This window comes from Pholcus phalangioides, unplaced genomic scaffold (assembly GCF_987345545.1).
Source record: "Pholcus phalangioides strain wild (caught in Gottingen) unplaced genomic scaffold, Ppha-v1.0 ptg000029l_1, whole genome shotgun sequence".
NCBI lineage: Eukaryota > Metazoa > Arthropoda > Arachnida > Araneae > Pholcidae > Pholcus > Pholcus phalangioides.
The window spans coordinates 6918865-6936130 of record NW_028301619.1 but is presented as its reverse complement, the minus strand read 5'-3'; the positions used below and the strand labels follow the sequence as shown (position 1 = coordinate 6936130).

Genomic DNA, 17266 nt, shown 5'->3' with positions numbered 1-17266 from the left:
AAAAGATATACATAAATACAGAATTTATGGAAATGCTAAAAACACCTTAATGCAGGGATTCTCAACTGTGTGCCTCCAACCATTGTTAGGGGTGCCGCAGAGTAGTGACTCTGGTACATATTTTTTGAAGAGATTCTTCGCTAAACTGCTATGGAGAGTTGCATGCAGATAAGCATTGATTAGGCCCCTTACACACGGAGCAGATGCGGATCTGCATGCCTTTTCACACTAGCACATATTTGTGGGCATTTTGCCCGCATCTTTAGACTCATGTTTTCACCCAGTGAATGCTGTACGTGGATAGCGCGTCGCTTTTATATAGTATTTAATTTTGTTTAAGTTTTATTTTATGATTTAATAATAAAATTGTGAAGTATGGACAAAAGGAAGGTTCTACCTGTACTAAAAATATTCTTAAAATATTTTAATATAAATTGCTGGCAGGCATTACACATGCTAATTTTTTTCACTAAAATGCTTTTTTCTCAAAACTAAGTTTTTTGTTAGATACGAACATTTTTCCAAACATCACCCATTCAAATGTCTTGAAGCTCTGGGTGTATCTCAACACTATGGTGTTACATACCGTAAACTGGGGTGACTTTGTGCCAAAGGTTCCTACTATGTGCCATTAACAGATTTTAGGACACAAGCACTTCCTGGGAGCGTAGGGATGAACAATCGGTTTCAAAATTTTTCATGCCAATTCAGGAGCAGTAGGTGACTCACCGACATCATTTATTGCATCATCTGCTGCCTATAGAATTTTTTAGGTTATATTGTGATTTACACGAAGTTTTTCCAGTGCATGTAAACCTCTCTAGGTGCAGACCATGTTTTTCGTGGAAACTAGATAATTTAATATTTATGTGTAAAATTTATTTATAATAAGAAATACCTATTTGAATTGTAAAAATACTGCATTTTGGCAGAAATATGACGCAAAAAAAAAATGGGATTCAGATGGTGACTTTGTGTCACCTGTTTTTTCAGAGTTTTTGCATTTTTTAACCAGTTTGTTATTGTCCCAGCAATGGTTTGCAAGTATGTGTGGAAGCTGGGTAGTCGACCCTACTGCAATTACGCAAATGAAACACTTTAAGGGGATCTTAGGGTGATAAAGAAACAGATGCTCACTATTTTTCATCTTATTGGAGAGGCGTGTGTAAGGGGGAAGAAGAAAGTTGGCCAATTTTACTCATGGCCTGACCCAGCTGATGAAATTTGGTATCCGAAGTGCCAAATCATAATGAAAATCAAGAAACCTTGACCAATTGGCAGGGACAACAAGTTTGTAGTGGATTCAAAGAAATGAATGTTATATTTATAGTGCGTTATTTTTAAGAAGAGCCTTATATGTTGGAGTTTCAAGTCTTCTTTATTTTTGTTAATGTTTCAGCGAATTAAAATTTTCCAAAAAAGTAAAAATAAATGCTTTCTTTACTTAAACATGTCAATAAACTGTTTTTTTAGGTTTCAGAGATTATTTTACTTAAAAATTTAAAAATGACCTAATTTTGGGCAGAAATAACAGTAAAGTTAACAACTGGGATTCAATAAAAATGGGTGTACCACGCGAAAAAAAATTGCGGACCTTTCCTTGTCATCATAATTTTTTCTAAGACCAGAAATCAAAAGCTGAAATGTGAGGCTACCTTTAGTAAAATTCCCAGCAGCCAAGGCAAAGCATAAAGGAAGAAGATATCAAGGAAAAACCTCAAAAAGTGACACAAAGTCACCCCAGTTTATGGTACTTTAACACAAGCTTTTAGGATTTTAATTGATGGTTATTTTTTTTTATTGAATTTTAACAACATGCAACTTTTACAAAAATCATCAAAATTTACCCATATTTTGTGCCATAAAATTTTGAATAATTTTAATAAAAAACCTTGTGTTAAAGTATGTAACACGTAGGCAGTTAAAGTTTCTATATCTCCTTTGTCTCAGAAGGAAATGGATGGGGTGGGTACATCCTATTGATGAACAGGAACTTTCGTATGGTGTTTTTAAGGGTATTTACGGCAAATAATTAAACAAATTCTACGTGAAATCATCTTTAATCCACCCGGACCCCCATTGTGTGAATAGCTCCATATAACCTAATGTACAAAACCTGCATGTGCGGATGCGGAGCCCACAATTATGTTTTGACACGTGTGGGTGCCATCCGTACCCGCATGAACATTTCCATGTTGTGGGTGCATTCTGTATCGCCTGAAAGGTTCTGTATGTACCAATAGTTAAAACTTCTTCCAGACCTGCGTCTGCATCCGCTCCATGTGATAGGACCTTTAGGGAAAGGGGCACAATGAGTGGAAAAAGTGAGAACCCGTCTTAATGGAAGAAATAATTTTAGAATTATTGAAAGTAATTCCAAACTTGTTAAGAGTAATTTCAGACTTGTTAAGAGTAATACTGTGAAACCTATGTAAGACAGACACTACAAGAGATGCAAACCTGCCTTCAACAGAATAAAAACAAAGCCCCTTCATTGAATATTGCTTTTACATGCACCTTTATAAAATGAAATATTATTTCAGTACTTTGACGCTATCATGAAGGTTTCACCGTGTTTCAAGAAAAAAAAAAGTATTTTACAAAGAAATAATTTCACAATTAATGAAAAAATAATTTTAGAATTATCTGGCAAATTTCAGATTTAATAAAAGAAATAAATATTTATGAAAGAGAATTAATGAAAAGAAATTATTTGAAAATGAATAAAAAAATGTAATGGAGAAATAAATTCAGAGTATAAAAGTGTTCAATAAAATTTGGGAATCTGTTTAACAACCGAGAATATTGTGGTGCGACTTGGTGGCCCACTGGCTTCTTGGAAAATTTTATTTGGCCCCCAATGTCTGAAAGGTTGATAACTCCTCTTTTAAGTAGTGTTAAAAATTTCCCTAATCTGTTTTATAGCCACTGTGGTGGTCAAGTGGTGAGAGTGACAGACTTGCATAGGGAGGACCCAGGAGCAAACCACACTGTCGCCAGAGTGGTGGTTGGCTGCAGTTGGTTTTCAGTGGCTTCGAACTTCAAGGTGCGAATGTGAACTGAGCTCCCAGTCAAAAAGTCTTGCCACAGAGAGCAATAGGCCTACAACGGTACAAATATTCTACCACTACACTTCACTGCACTCAAAATTTGAAATATAGATGGCAGCACAAAAAAATTCACAAACAACACTATATATGCATTCAGACCGTTAGGTACACACACTCAAACTTCTGGCACAACTCAAGCGGTAGTAAATTGTTGATGGTAATAGACCACAGTTGTGCTCGGTTTGAAAGAAAGAACCCCTGCATTATTAACTGCCACAGAGGAAATCACAAAACTTTCTAGAAATCACCACCTATTTTCAAGAATAATTTTTTTCAGATTTTATGCAATATTGCTTTCAATTTCCAAAACTGAGAAAAATAATAAGAAAACAAGGAAGAGAAATACTTTATAGTTTTTCTGTTACTTATTCTGTATGCCTAAGAAGATTGCACACAACAACAGTGTGTAAAGAAAAACCAGATTTGTAACAGATGGGTGACTGTTTTTTGCATCATGACAAAATGCTCTGTTTCACACATCCTTCACAATGCGGTAATTAATAACAATAGTACAATTCCTGCCTCCCCACCCAGACTATTCAACTGATTAGCTCTGCGTAACTTTTCTTTATTCCAATGAATGAAAAGGGACCTGAAATGTGTGCGTGAAAGCATTTTGCCAACATGGATAAAGTACAAAAAAAAAAAAAAAAGATGGAGGTGCTGTCCAGCATCACAAGACGAATTTCAAAAGTGCATTAGCTCAAATAGATAGTACTTTACAGGAATTAAAATTAAGGTACTTAAGGCAAAAAAAATTGAATAAAATAATTTTGAAATGAAAAATTCTGGTTACTTTTGGGGTAACCCCTCGTATTAATCAAGAAGGCTAAAACCTCATTTAAACCCTTAAACTAGGGGTTCTCAAACCTTTTCCACCCACAGCGTTCCTCACTCTAATCAACACTCATCCGCGGCTTCTCTTAAAAAAAAAACCCTTTGTTTTGCAGACACTCCACAGCGCCTCTGTCAAAGGTTGGCGGCGCACCAGGATACTGCAACGCACAGTTTGAGAACCCCTGCCTGAAACTATGAAATGTTTGTCAAATAAAAATAAATCTTAAAAAAACTATGGAAAAAATAATTTAAAACACAAAATTTGATTTGCATAAAAAAATTTATAAAAATGAAAAACAAATTTTGATTGATATTAAAGAGCAATGATAAGAGTGTAGCCCAATTAGATCGGATATGAAGTCAACACATAATTAAGACTACATATAGCATCAGTTCATGCGTACAGAATTTCAAAGACTTACTTACCAATATCTCCAAGATGAACTAAACAATGTTGACATATGTACAAAACAGATGACATATTTGGTTTTTTCACAACAGGAAAGCAGATTCGCACAAACTCTGAAAATGTTAATTCATATACTTTAAAAATTCTTTGTTAATTCTTATTGAAAAAATAAAACTATCAATGAAGTATCAATGCATAAATCTTGCTTTTTTGTTCAATGGCAAAAACAAAACATATAAAAGGAAAAAAAAAACAATAGCAAGCTATTGATATTGTATAATCTCAAAATAAGGAATTTCTTTAGTGATTCTTTTTTTTGTCAGCATAATTGGAAAGATTGTAGCATGATTTATACACAGTCAAAATGGTGCCTTCAGCACTTTGAATCATCTAGCCATTCAGAAACAAGTATAAACTGTTAGTTCTGATATAGGGCAACGTACTACATGCAACTGCCCAGTTTAATTTATCAACAAATTCCTATAAGCAAACAACAATAAACCAAACCAACAGTTTACTACCACTTTATGATACCATTCAAATCAAGTTTGTCAACAGCAATTACAGTATGGATAGGGAGTCAATGCACCACCTTCTCTGCCTTTCAACATTTGGAGAAGGAAATGAGGATTAAGCAGAGATTGTCAGAAGCAAATACAGATATCTCAGCTTTCAAAAGACAGAATGCAGCAGCAACACCATGTATCATGAAGTGTAACTAGCATCCATAAGGCTTACGACCAATGCCCCATCATTGTTACAACACAGTCAACTGCAAACTACAGTAAGGGATCCTCCCATCCCCCAATTATCTGAGCTAATTTGGACTAGACCTATATCAGATATGAACCGTTCAGAGTTTTAAAGCCAGAAAGAGTGGAAATTACATTTACAGAAACTTTATTTTAAATTATTACACAATGCAATAAGAAGATCAAATGAATGCAGCATAAAGTAACATTAAGTTAAGTACTGTAATGTATTTAGAGTTAACAACATTTCAAAGATTACTTCACTTACAATACTTTGAAAAAATTGTGCTTCAATATTTTCTATCCCCAAGTTCAATTAAGTGCTTCAGGGTGCCATGGCAATCAGGAGCAACAGGTTAAATATTTTTGTTTAGTTTTAGTCTCTAAGGTCATAACAAGTAGAGTACTTAGGAAAACTGGTTATATCCAGAGATGATGATGATTTTGGAAGAAAATGCATCACTGCCTCCTCAGGGAACTTTAACCCCAGTCTCTTGTATGTCAGACACTCTACCCCCTAAGCTATGAACACAGAACATTTCTTCTTTGGAGCATGTTTATGCTGAATGCCTCCATGCAATGGATGGTGGCAGCAATGAACTAATAGCATGTAAATGACATCTGGGCCACCAGATGGCATCATATATGTAGAGAAAGATTTCCTCTCCACTTGACTGGTTTCGTTATTAGGAAATTTCGGAAGACTGGTTGTCAATCTTCTGAAACTTCCCACTAATGGAACCAGTCTTCTGAAAATCTTGTATTAACAAGTAGAGAGGACATCTTTCTCTGCATAGAGTATTTGTCACATGCTACAGCATTCAGTAAACCAGTTTTTTACTGTTAGTGTTTTTTCGCCGATCCACGCAAATTTAATTTTACGTCACAAGAAAGTGACGTTCTTTTGTTTTCCCACAGGCATTGCATATATATACCTGTTTTTAAATTGAATAAATATAGACTGCTTTCATTCTCGCATTTTGACTCCAGATAATTTTTGACTTACTTCATTGTCTGTTACAAACCATGAAAATGGTTTATCCTTAACAAATGGTAGCAGAGCATGGCTTTTTTGTGGTTCAGAGGTTTTAAAGCTATCTGAACTTAAAATTGTAAAAGTGAAAACTTGAAATTTGAAAAAATCATTTTGTTTTCGGAAGCAGAGCTGACCTTGGAAAGTGAATGACGTTAGCGGAAGAAAGGAGTGAGTTAAAATTTCGGAGATCAAATCGTGATAAATTCAAGTAATGGAAGAACGACCCGTGCCAGAATTGCCACTCTATGAACTGAATTCATGAACTGCCAACTGAAATCTGACAAAAGCATGTATGTTTTCTTAGGTCGTCGTTCGAGAGCCGTTAAAGAATTATAATTGGCGGGCAAGATTGTAGCAGATGACGAAATCCCATGCCAGATGCTATTCAACTTGCCAGAAAAGTATTACAACATCGTAATACAAGTGTATCACCTATTGAATAAGGACTTTACATCTGAAAACATACACAAAGCATTGATATCGGAGTATGCCCATCTTCAACATAGTGAAAATCAAGATATTCTGAGTGACTCTTTGCAGACGACATTCTTGATGGAAAATTGGAAATCAAGATTGACCTGTTTCGGGTGTGGTCAATCAGATAATTTCATAAGACACTGTCTACAACAGTCTGGAAAATGGCAGAAGTGAAGACGAGGGTGTAAATTCAAGATGAAACTAAGGCCTCTGCAATCCAGTAAACCTCGAGAATCAGATTGTGCTACTGGTTCAAGTGCAACTTCATTTCTAGCTGGTGCATTATTGATAGATGCAAAAATCATGGAATTTACGGTTGATACAGCAGCAACTGATAATTTCTGCAATGACAAGAAATTGTTCCAGAACTTTACGGATCCCAAAAATTCAAAAGCTACAATTGCAGAGAGCACAACAGAAATATGTAGTCGAGGAGATATCATTCTGAAGGTTCATCAACGTGAAGGTAAAGAAAATTTACTGCTTAAAAATGTTTTGTATGCCATGAATATGGCTAGAAACTTACTTTCTGGTAGATTAATTGACAAAGCTGGTTACTCGCTTTTGATAAGGAATGGTAAAGCAGTAATTAGAAGGCCAAATGGCAGATTTTTTCTAGAAATACCCTTAATAGATAATTTCTATGTTTCGACTGCCAAAAATGCAGATTCACAATCAGAAAGCTATATAGCTAAGAAAAATGATTTAATGTTACGGCACTGTAAATATGGCCATCAAAACTCTAGAGCTTTGAAACAATTTTCGAAGGAAAATTTGTGCTATGGTATCAAAAATCTGAGTGGAGAGTTTGAATTTTGTGACACTTGTAACATAGCAAAATTGACAAGAGAGAAAGCTTTAAAAGCATAAATAATATTGTTACCAGTAATGTGCTTGAACTTTAGCATTTAGATGTGTGGGAACCAGCCCCAGTGTAGTCATAAGTTGGTTCTAGATATTTTCTTAGTGTAACTGATGATTATTCTAGATACAGAACAGCAGCGCTGTAACTAGGCGGGTGCAACAGGTGCATCTGTACAGGGCCCCACTTGGAAGGGGAAAAATTCAAATTCTTGCACAGGGCACAGGAATGGCTAGTTACGGCACTGCTGACAGTGTATTTTATGAAACAAAAATGAAGCTTTTGAGTGTTTTAAAGAGTTTTAAGTTGGAGCTGAAAGATTGCATGGCAAGAAAATAAAATCTATTCACAGTAATAATGGTTTAGAGTTTACTACTGATTATTTTGAAAGAGCAAGGTATAAGGGTTGAGTGAACAAACATTTACTCCCCAGAAATGAACAGAGTTACAGAAAGGCTCAATAGAATAGTTGTGAAAGGTGTTCAGATATTTTTGTACAGAACTGAATTACCAAAATTTTTGTGGGCTGAATTTGTGCATACACAAAATTATCTGAAGAATCGCTTTCCTCACAGTAGTTTAAACAGAAAAGCTCCCATAAATGTCTGGCGAAATAGACTTTTTCTGTCAAAAATTTCAAGACAATCAGTTACATAGCGTACATGCATATCCCAAAACAAAGGGGAAAATTAGACCCAACAGCAAATATAGGATATCTAGTTGGTTACTCCCGAAAAATGTAGGAATATAGAATTTGGAAACCTGGAGCATGTAGAGTGATTCAAACCAAACACGTAAGATTTGATGAGAATAAATTCAAATACAAGATGGGAAACTTGGCAAAAGAAGTGCACACCAAAAATGGGAATGAATTATGTGATGAGGCAAATTCAAACATGGACTTGTTTGATTTTCATCCAGTTAAAATCACATGGGTGTGAACAATAGTGACCCAAAATACTGGCAAATTTGCAGGGAGAAAGGATGTGTACTATTACCCAGAGCCAAATGTTAGACTAAAAATCTTAAATGAGATTAAACAATATTGCTAACGTAATTCCCTAAATTTTGAACCTGAACATTTTGATTTCTCAGGAAAAACTGATGATTAAAACCAAAGTGAGAATGTAGTTAACAATCTCAAATCGGAGACTGAAACAATAAATGGGGATGAGACAGAAGCTCATTGTGCCAGTGTAAAAATTCCACTATCTTTTGACGAAGCAAAAAATGGATCCGATAATGCAAATTGGTTTAATGTGATGAGTGGAGAACTAGAAACCCTTAAATCCCACGATGTGTATGATCTAATTCCTAGAGATCAAACAAATAAAATCTTGGACAGTAAATGGGTTCATAGCATAAAAATGGACTGGTAAGGGAAAATACACAAAGATATAAAGCACGACTTGTCGCCAAAGGATTCAAGCAGATTGAAGGTATAAACTACTTCGGCACATTTTCACCAGTTGTGTGTTTTACTTTAGTGTGATTATTTTATATTATGTTTGTGATATTAAAAAAATGGAAACATGTGCATGGAGATAATATAACATGAGAGCCCACAAATTGGTGATATTATGATAGGCAAGGTCCCGCGGATCGCCGGTAGGAATCCTGCGGGGGTTTATCATCAACCTCGGAGAAATGTGATAAAAGAAATGTGCAATATAAATGTAAATGTTTTTGCAAATATAATTAAACATGAAAGTGCAATATTTTACCTTCATGCCATTAGTGGGCCATGAACCACTTTGCGGTCAATAGCATCATGGAATTCTTCAATGTGCAATAGGCCTGGTGTTGTGGATTTTGGCCAGGTCTTCAATGTTTGTTTTGTATTGCCAGATTCCGAATCACATTATTTTGCAATATTGTTTTACGCCATATCATAATGTAAATAAGATGTTGTTGGTCAGAGTATGTTAATTTTTTAGAGTCACCAATCTCTCACCCCTGATTGGATGTTCTGACAAGGGATGTTGCAAAGGATTCCCTTCAAATACAAGTGGAGCACTTGGAACAGTCACTTCACTTCACACGGATCAAACATATTTGTATCGTTTTAACAAGGTGCTTTGCCCAAAGAGAAGTGCACTGGCACCTCTTCCATCACCATATATCGTTGATTCTGGTAGCAATGTATTAGCATTGCCACTTGTTGGAGTCATTCCACTTGTTCAACTGGCTGCAGCATCATTGCCTGTCAGGAACTGGGTCATGCATTCTCTTGTTCTATGGCCTATGGTGAGAGCTTGCCATTGATAACATGATCCTGTCGCCGTTGTGCCTGGGAATCTTCATATTGGATACAAGCTGGAAAAGCATTGCCAGGAGACACTCAACCTGGACATTTGTGATTGGAAGTTGTGGTTCCTGTGATGTAGGAGCTCTAAAAGGTGATTCAATGGACTGTACCATGTGAGACCCATCCATTTTATTGAACTTTTTTGTTAATAAAACTCTAATGTAAAATTAATACAGTGATAACCGAACTAAAGAAAAATTGTTGTGTAAAAAAGTCTTAACTTAAATAACTGAATAAATAATTGTAAAAGGAAAAAATTGTCTTTCATTGTTGTCATCTGCTTAATGATTCAATACCTGAAGTAAACCGGGGTATACCGATGAACGGTACAATATTAAATGTGCTTATCTTTATGGAACCTTTTCGGAAAACTTATCTAGAATACTAACCACAAAATTTTGTGGAGAAAGGTAAAGAACATTTTGTATGATGAAACTGAAAAATGTTTAATATGGGCTGCATCAAGCAGGTCATGAATGGTTTCATGAGTTACACATAGCTCTTTCAGAACTCAAATTTGAGAAACTCTCAGGCTGCAAATGGTATACGTAGATGATCTTGCACCTGATCATGATTCAATGAACTTAGTGATCGGAAAATAAGATTTAAATTTGACCTAAAGGTCTTTGGTCCGATCAAAAAAATTTTTAGGTGTAGAGTTTGAAATGAGAAATAATGAAATATTAATGCATTAAAAAGTTATAGAGAAATTGTGTAGTGTTTGATTGTATTCCAGTTAATACTAAAATGATAACACTGATAAAAATTGGTATTGTCGTTGAAAAACATGATAAAAATGAAATTATTTATAATGCATTATATTAGGGGTCTTCAACATGGCCAGCTGTCGATATTTTGGTGGCCCGCCAAAACATTTTGATCGATTGACGCAATATCATTCAAAAATAGGCAAAATGAAGATTTCAGCAAGAAAAAGTCACCCAACTTCATATAGACTTATAACAAGGACAAGCTGATCAGTGTACAGTATTTAGCTTCTTTTAATAAGGCCTTAACCGCAAAAGAAACCACATCATACACTTCTTCACCACGTATCTTCATGTACATTCCATCCTCATTGAGTGGGAGAAAGCAGAAATGAACAGAATTTCCATGGTATCATATTTTTCGGGTGCATGGTTGGGAAAGGATCAGGTGGATGTATGCATCTTGATTGGTTGAAAGAAGGATTTGTACAATTTAGTCTTTAAATGAGTGCATGATGGTGAATCGAGATAGCAAAAAAAGGAAAGTTGAAGAAAAAGTGAGATTTTTCAGAAGAAGTGGTTATCCCTTTATTTTTTCAATAAATACAAGGCTAAAGCAGTTTGTCTCATTTGCAATGAGAGCGTAGCCATGATGAAAGAATACAATATTAAGAGACATTACAATACCAAGCATAATGCGAAGTATCTGGATTGAAGGGACATTTACGAAAGGAAAAAGTCAATGAACTGAAATCGACGCTGAATTGTCAACAGTCATTATTCTTTGGAAAAAATTAAGACTGAAAATTGCATTCGTGTTAGTTATATAATAGCAGAAAAAATTGCGAAACATGGGAATCCCTTCATTGATGGAGAATTCATTATAGAATGCCTTCAGTCTGCAGTTGATGTGCTTTGCCCATCACAGGCTCAAGCTGTTTCGAACATTAGTTTGTCTGATGTGACAGTAGCAAGATGTGTGTGTGGAGGATCTGTCAGCAGATGTATTCAAGTCCTTCAAATCCAAATGTGAGGAATTTTTATTTTACTCAGTAGCTAGGGATGAATCGACAGATGCAACAGACACCGCACAAGCAGCCAATTTCATTTGTGCTATTCACAAAAACTTCAAAATTGTTGGAGTTAGCTAGTGTCGTTGCACATAAGGATACCACACAAAGTTTAGATTTATATTCAAGTTTGGCAGAAACATTGGCCAAATGTGAGTTGGAATTAAGCAACATATCTACCATAACTACAAATGGTGCTCCCTCTATGACCGGTCAGAAGACAGGGGTAATCACATTGATAAAGCCAGATGCCAAAAAATGTGGAAATACGAAGATGATGGCTTTCCACTGCATCAAACACCAGGAAAACTTGTGCAAAATTTTTTTCTCCAACTTTGAACATGTAATGTCTGTTGTAGTGAAAGCGGTTAACTTGAGACAGCGACTTAACCATAGATAGTTTCAAAAATTCTTAGAGGATTTAGAAGCTGAGTATAACGACATTATTTATTATACAGAAGTACACTAGGTTGAGCCGGGGAAAGATGCTTCACCGCCTGTTTTCCTTGAAGGAGGAAGTTGATGAATTCATAAAATCCAAAGGAAAAATTATTGGAAAGTGGGTGAGAGATTTCGCATTTCTTGTCGATATCGCTGGTCATCTGAATGATCTAAACTACCACTTACTGGGAAAAGACCTACTTGTCCATAATCTTTATGACAATGTGAAAGCGTTCAAAACTAAATTAGTCCTTTGGGTACGTCAATTGCAAAACAAAAACTGCATACATTTTTCTAACTTATTGGAGTTGGTAAATAGATCCACAACTTGAAAACCGGACAATTATGTACAGAGCATTTCAAATCTGAGAATGGAATTCAGAAGCAGATTTTCTGACTTCTGAAAATGAAATTTCTATGAAAATGTTTTCCTCACCATTCTCGGTCGATATCGAAAGTGTTCCACCAGAGCTACAATTAGCCATTGCAAATTTGCAATGTGACTCTGCAGTTAAATGCAAGTTTTTTGAAATTCCTTCATTAATTGATTTTTATTCTAAGTATGTGTCTGAAGGAAAGTATCCAGAAATACGCAAACATGCATTGTTCATGTCTTCTATATTTGGGAGCACTTACTTATGTGAACAGTTGTTTAGTTGAATGAAGAATACAAAATCAAAAACTAGAACGCGTCTGACTGATCGGCATTTGGGGGATACTTTACAAAAAGCCACAACACAAATTTTACCTAACATTGAAGCTTTAGTCAAGCAAAAACAATGCCAAGTTTTGCATTAATTTAGGAATTACATCCACTCGCATTCGTAATATAAGTAACCAAAGACTTTTTTTTTAATTTGGTACGTAATTAATTCAACATATACATGTATGAACAAAAATCACCCATTTTCATTCTGTTTCATACAATATAAAAAATACCTAAAATAATTGGTCTTACCCCAATTCAGTTTAATTTTTCACAATGAAAATGCTACATAATGGAATCATTATGGGGGGAGGGGGAGGTTGTGGGATACACTGAGATTGATTGGAGGTACAAGAAACCTCTGAGAAAAATTTAGATTTACCAATTTTCAAAAGCATTTTCAAGTAACAGAAATGTATTAATATAGCAAAACAGGCATTTTTTGACACAATAATTAAAAATGTTTTTTTTAATCATTCAAAATTAATATTTGTTCAAATTAATTGAATTGAATGTTTAAATTTTTTAAAATACTTTGAAATATATTTAGTTTGTGATCGTCTTTAAGGGTACCTCCCCTCCTACACCATTGATGAGTGGCCCGTAAAACAAGACAAATTTTTTACATGGTTCTCGAGTGTAAAATGTTGAAGACCCCTACATTATATAGATCACTAATCAGGAGCCTTTTATTTTTAGCAACAAGAACTAGGCCCGATATAATGTTTGCAGTATCACTTTTTTCAAAATATTGTAAAACTCTATCTGAAAAACATTCGAAATTTTCATATGAAGTACTTCAATATATTGTTAATACGAAAGGCTATGCTATAAATTTTAACATTACAGCTTATGTAGATGCTAGCTGGTCATCTGACAGAGACGACAGAAAATCTGTTAGTGGATTACTGGTTTTGATGGGTGGTATTCCTTTTTCTTGGTTATCATCAAAACAAAATGCTGTGGTGCTTTCGAGTATGGAAGCTAAATTTATAGTTCTTTCTGATGTTGTTAACCCATCCAGTGTTTCTGACATAATATTACGTCGGGAGTTGAATGAAAGAAATAGAAACACCATTCCTTCGCTGCTATTGTTATGCTGCGTGTGCACTTAACAAAGCAACCCTAAAACTTTTCATGCGAGAGATTAAAAACACGTTCTTTTCACTCAAAATCACCTTTTTTTACATGCTCGTCTTTGTCTCTGAGGGGATGTGTTTTAACATAAATTCGTAGATAAAAAAGACATGGATATATCATGCTAATGCATTTTCCTATGTATGATTTTTTCTTATCTCAAAAATCATATGAAATCCTATATAAAATCAAATATAACTCATTATTTTCTTAAATAATATTATGTGCGATGGCAATAGCTGTTTATTTTTGACATGATGTTATGACTTATTGACCCTCTTGACTTATCTACTCTCATTCAGTTCAACCAACCATGGCCCCCCCACATCCTGGAGCAGGGCCCCTAGGTTGGGATCTTTTCATGAGCCCTTCTATAGTTAATTTATAGTGTGAAAAAGCTTCAGACTCTGCCACGAAGCTGGGCTGGAAGAGATCTCGGCAAGTCCAGTGGCAAAGTTCTGGCGTTCATTCAGTGTGAAAAAGCAAAAAATGATGGATTTTCCGGGGCCCTGTGCTAGAGCCCTCTCAGCCAACCCTTGTGGGGGCCATGCAACTAACACCAGTTATAGCAGGTAGTTAGTGAGCAGTACAATGAGATCTCTTGCTAAAATACCCCCTTCCACCTTGGCACTGAAAACTTTTGTGCCATTACAGTGTGGAATACTATGCATGAAAGCTCTATTCCACAGGCCTAAAAAAATTTCCAAAAACTGGGACATGATCATTATGGAAACTTTTACTGTATAAGGAATTAGAGAAAACTATTCGTATTGTGAAAGGGGTCTCACGTCTGGAAAGGGCAGCTCTGTTGCATCTAATCTATACTGCTACGTATTGCACAAGAATTTGAGAGCTCTTATCAAAACTAATTGTGTGATCAAAATAAATCTACACTTTTAAATAAAAATAATTGCATAAATGGTACATAAATATTCAGCCTATGAAGGTAGTAAATATAAACATCAGGTCTTTATTACAAGTCCCTTCTGAGAGCATATTATTCTTGTCTTTCATTTAAGCGTACTTACAAAAAAAAAACTGATGTTTCATGCAAGTTTCAAACTCGTCAGAAAACTACAAATTCACCAAATATTTACTCATAGACGTCCCACAGTCTCTATGTACTGTATCGTACTGCATCATCTATTGTTGAGAACAATCTTAAACCTTCTATTGTTGTACATTAAGTTTTGTACACAAATAGCATCATGAAAACCAGTTTGGAATCTATACACATGGGGAAAAATCTCTAACTAGATATCTCTTTTCCTTTTTATTACAGCACATTAATGTAATTGTATCTTCACTTTTTGGCTAATTTCTGCTCAGAAACCTGAAATACATTTCGTTTATAAAATTAACATTCTAGGGGTTAAGGAGCTTATCTGGTTGTCACGCATACTTCGTGAATGTGCAAACATGAAAATTAACTTTGGAAAACATGTCATATGTGAAACATGTCACACATATATTGTGACAGTAAAAGTGCTATTTATTTCACAAAAAATTTTATTGAAAATAGGCGAACAAAACATGTGAATACAAGATATTTTTTTTCAAAGATAAATTGAATCTAGGTGAATTCAATTTGGATCACATTGCTGGTAAACAAAACTTAGCTGATGTACTTACTAAATGCATTTATTGTGAAAATTAAGGATTTTAGCCACATAATTTTTTTTGTCGTATGTGAAGGAATAGGCAAAAAACGGAGGATAGATGTGTTTTTTTTGCCGATTCATGCAAATTTAATTTTACGCTCGAGAAAGTGACATCCTTTTTTTTCTCACAGGCACTGTGTATATATACCAGTTTTTAGATTGAGTAAATATACATTACTTTCATTCTCACATTTTCACTCCGGATCATTTTTGACTTACTACACTGTCTGTTATGAACCATGAAAGTAGTTGATCCTCAACAGTTACAAAGCAAGTCATTTTACTGCACCTAATTTTTCAAATTAATTCATAAAATGATAAATCGCGACTCGGATAATCAAAGTCTTGTTAAGTCATTCTTCCGCTTTTCTGAGGCTTAGTTTGTCCTGCATTAGAGTATGCTGTAAGGTTTTGCAGAGAAGACCTATGTGTGTTCATGCTCTTATTGGAACACAAGGCTTGAGCTATGAAGAAAGACTTGATTTCTTGAATATGTTTACATTACAAGAATGCAGATGTCAGGGATATGATAGAAGTTTTTAAAATTTTCAACGGGATGGATAGGATAGACCATGAGTTATTAATACACCACCAGTAAACTGCTTCGACAAAGGAACACCATTATTGTGTAGTAAAGGCTCAATTATACTGGCTACAATCCAGCGAGAAAAGAATCACATGTGGCTAGTGAAATTGTCCAGATGCGCGTGTATCTCAGTGTTTTTACCTCTATACTACTTCTTCGCTCTGTTGTTATGTGCTCAGCAATTTCTATCTTCGATCTTGTGAAAATGAAGTGGAATTCTGTAGAAATAAAGAAATTTCTTTGCATTTATGAACAATTTCAGATTCTTTGGAATATTAGACATAAAGATTACTGCAACACGAAATTAAAAGAGACTGTCTTCACGCAAATGCATTATTTGCTGGCAGAAGGTGGTCTTTTGGGAGGCCTATATGACAAAAAATTGAAGGCAAAGACAAAAGGGTTGAAAGATATGTACAGACAGGAATTAGCAAAAATTGAGAGAAGCAAAAATAGCAGGGCACGGGCGGAAGACCTGTTCCACCTGAAACTGGTGTGATTCCATTCTGCAGGAAGTTCTCTCGATGAGAGAAAGTCAATCTGATAAGTGAATTTATATTTAAATATAAATAATACAAATAGAGTAGTTCATTTTAAGGCCATATACAGGGTGAATCTAACCTATTCTCTCAAACGAAACGAGGTGATAGACAGCCCAAGTGGATCATGAAACACCCCATCAACCCTGTTCTGTCTCAAATCGGTTATGGATACTCAATTATGGAAAAAATATGCATCAAGTCTGAAAAAAATCCTATAAGATGACATAATTTTCATTGAAATATATGGATTTCTTGGTGAGCTACAAGCATTGAAAGATGGGCGAAGTTCAAAATCGAATTGTCGCCAATTATGCTAACACCCTAACACCCTTCCATCTAGAAAATGAATTACCTTGTGGCGCTGCTTGTCTTGTGCAATTTTTATATTTTTATTATATTTTTTATGTCACTCACTATCCAGGCATTATCTAGTGTCTTCTTGTATTGGAGTTCAGTCTGGCTCCAACTGTCGACCAAACATGTTGTAAAAATCGCTCTCTCTCTCGCTTCTCCATTTCTTCTATTAAATAACTTAAAAAAGAAAAGAAGTCATGACTCAGTATGTTTCCAAAATAACGAGACATCCACCAGCACTTGCGTCACAACAACCTTTTGGGTTAGATAA

General features: G+C 35.1%; 1 protein-coding gene across 4 annotated transcripts in view; it reads right to left on the bottom strand.

The window, feature by feature from the left end:
- LOC149067626 (nonsense-mediated mRNA decay factor SMG7-like) overlaps nucleotides 1-17266 on the bottom strand; it is a 267121-nt gene that overhangs the window by 171913 nt on the left and 77942 nt on the right. For all 4 annotated transcript variants that reach the window (XM_089252529.1, XM_089252530.1, XM_089252532.1 and 1 more), the window contains exon 6: nucleotides 4374-4469. In XM_089252529.1, coding sequence (XP_089108655.1) covers nucleotides 4374-4469 — 96 coding nt within the window. The remainder of the gene's footprint in view (nucleotides 1-4373; nucleotides 4470-17266) is intronic.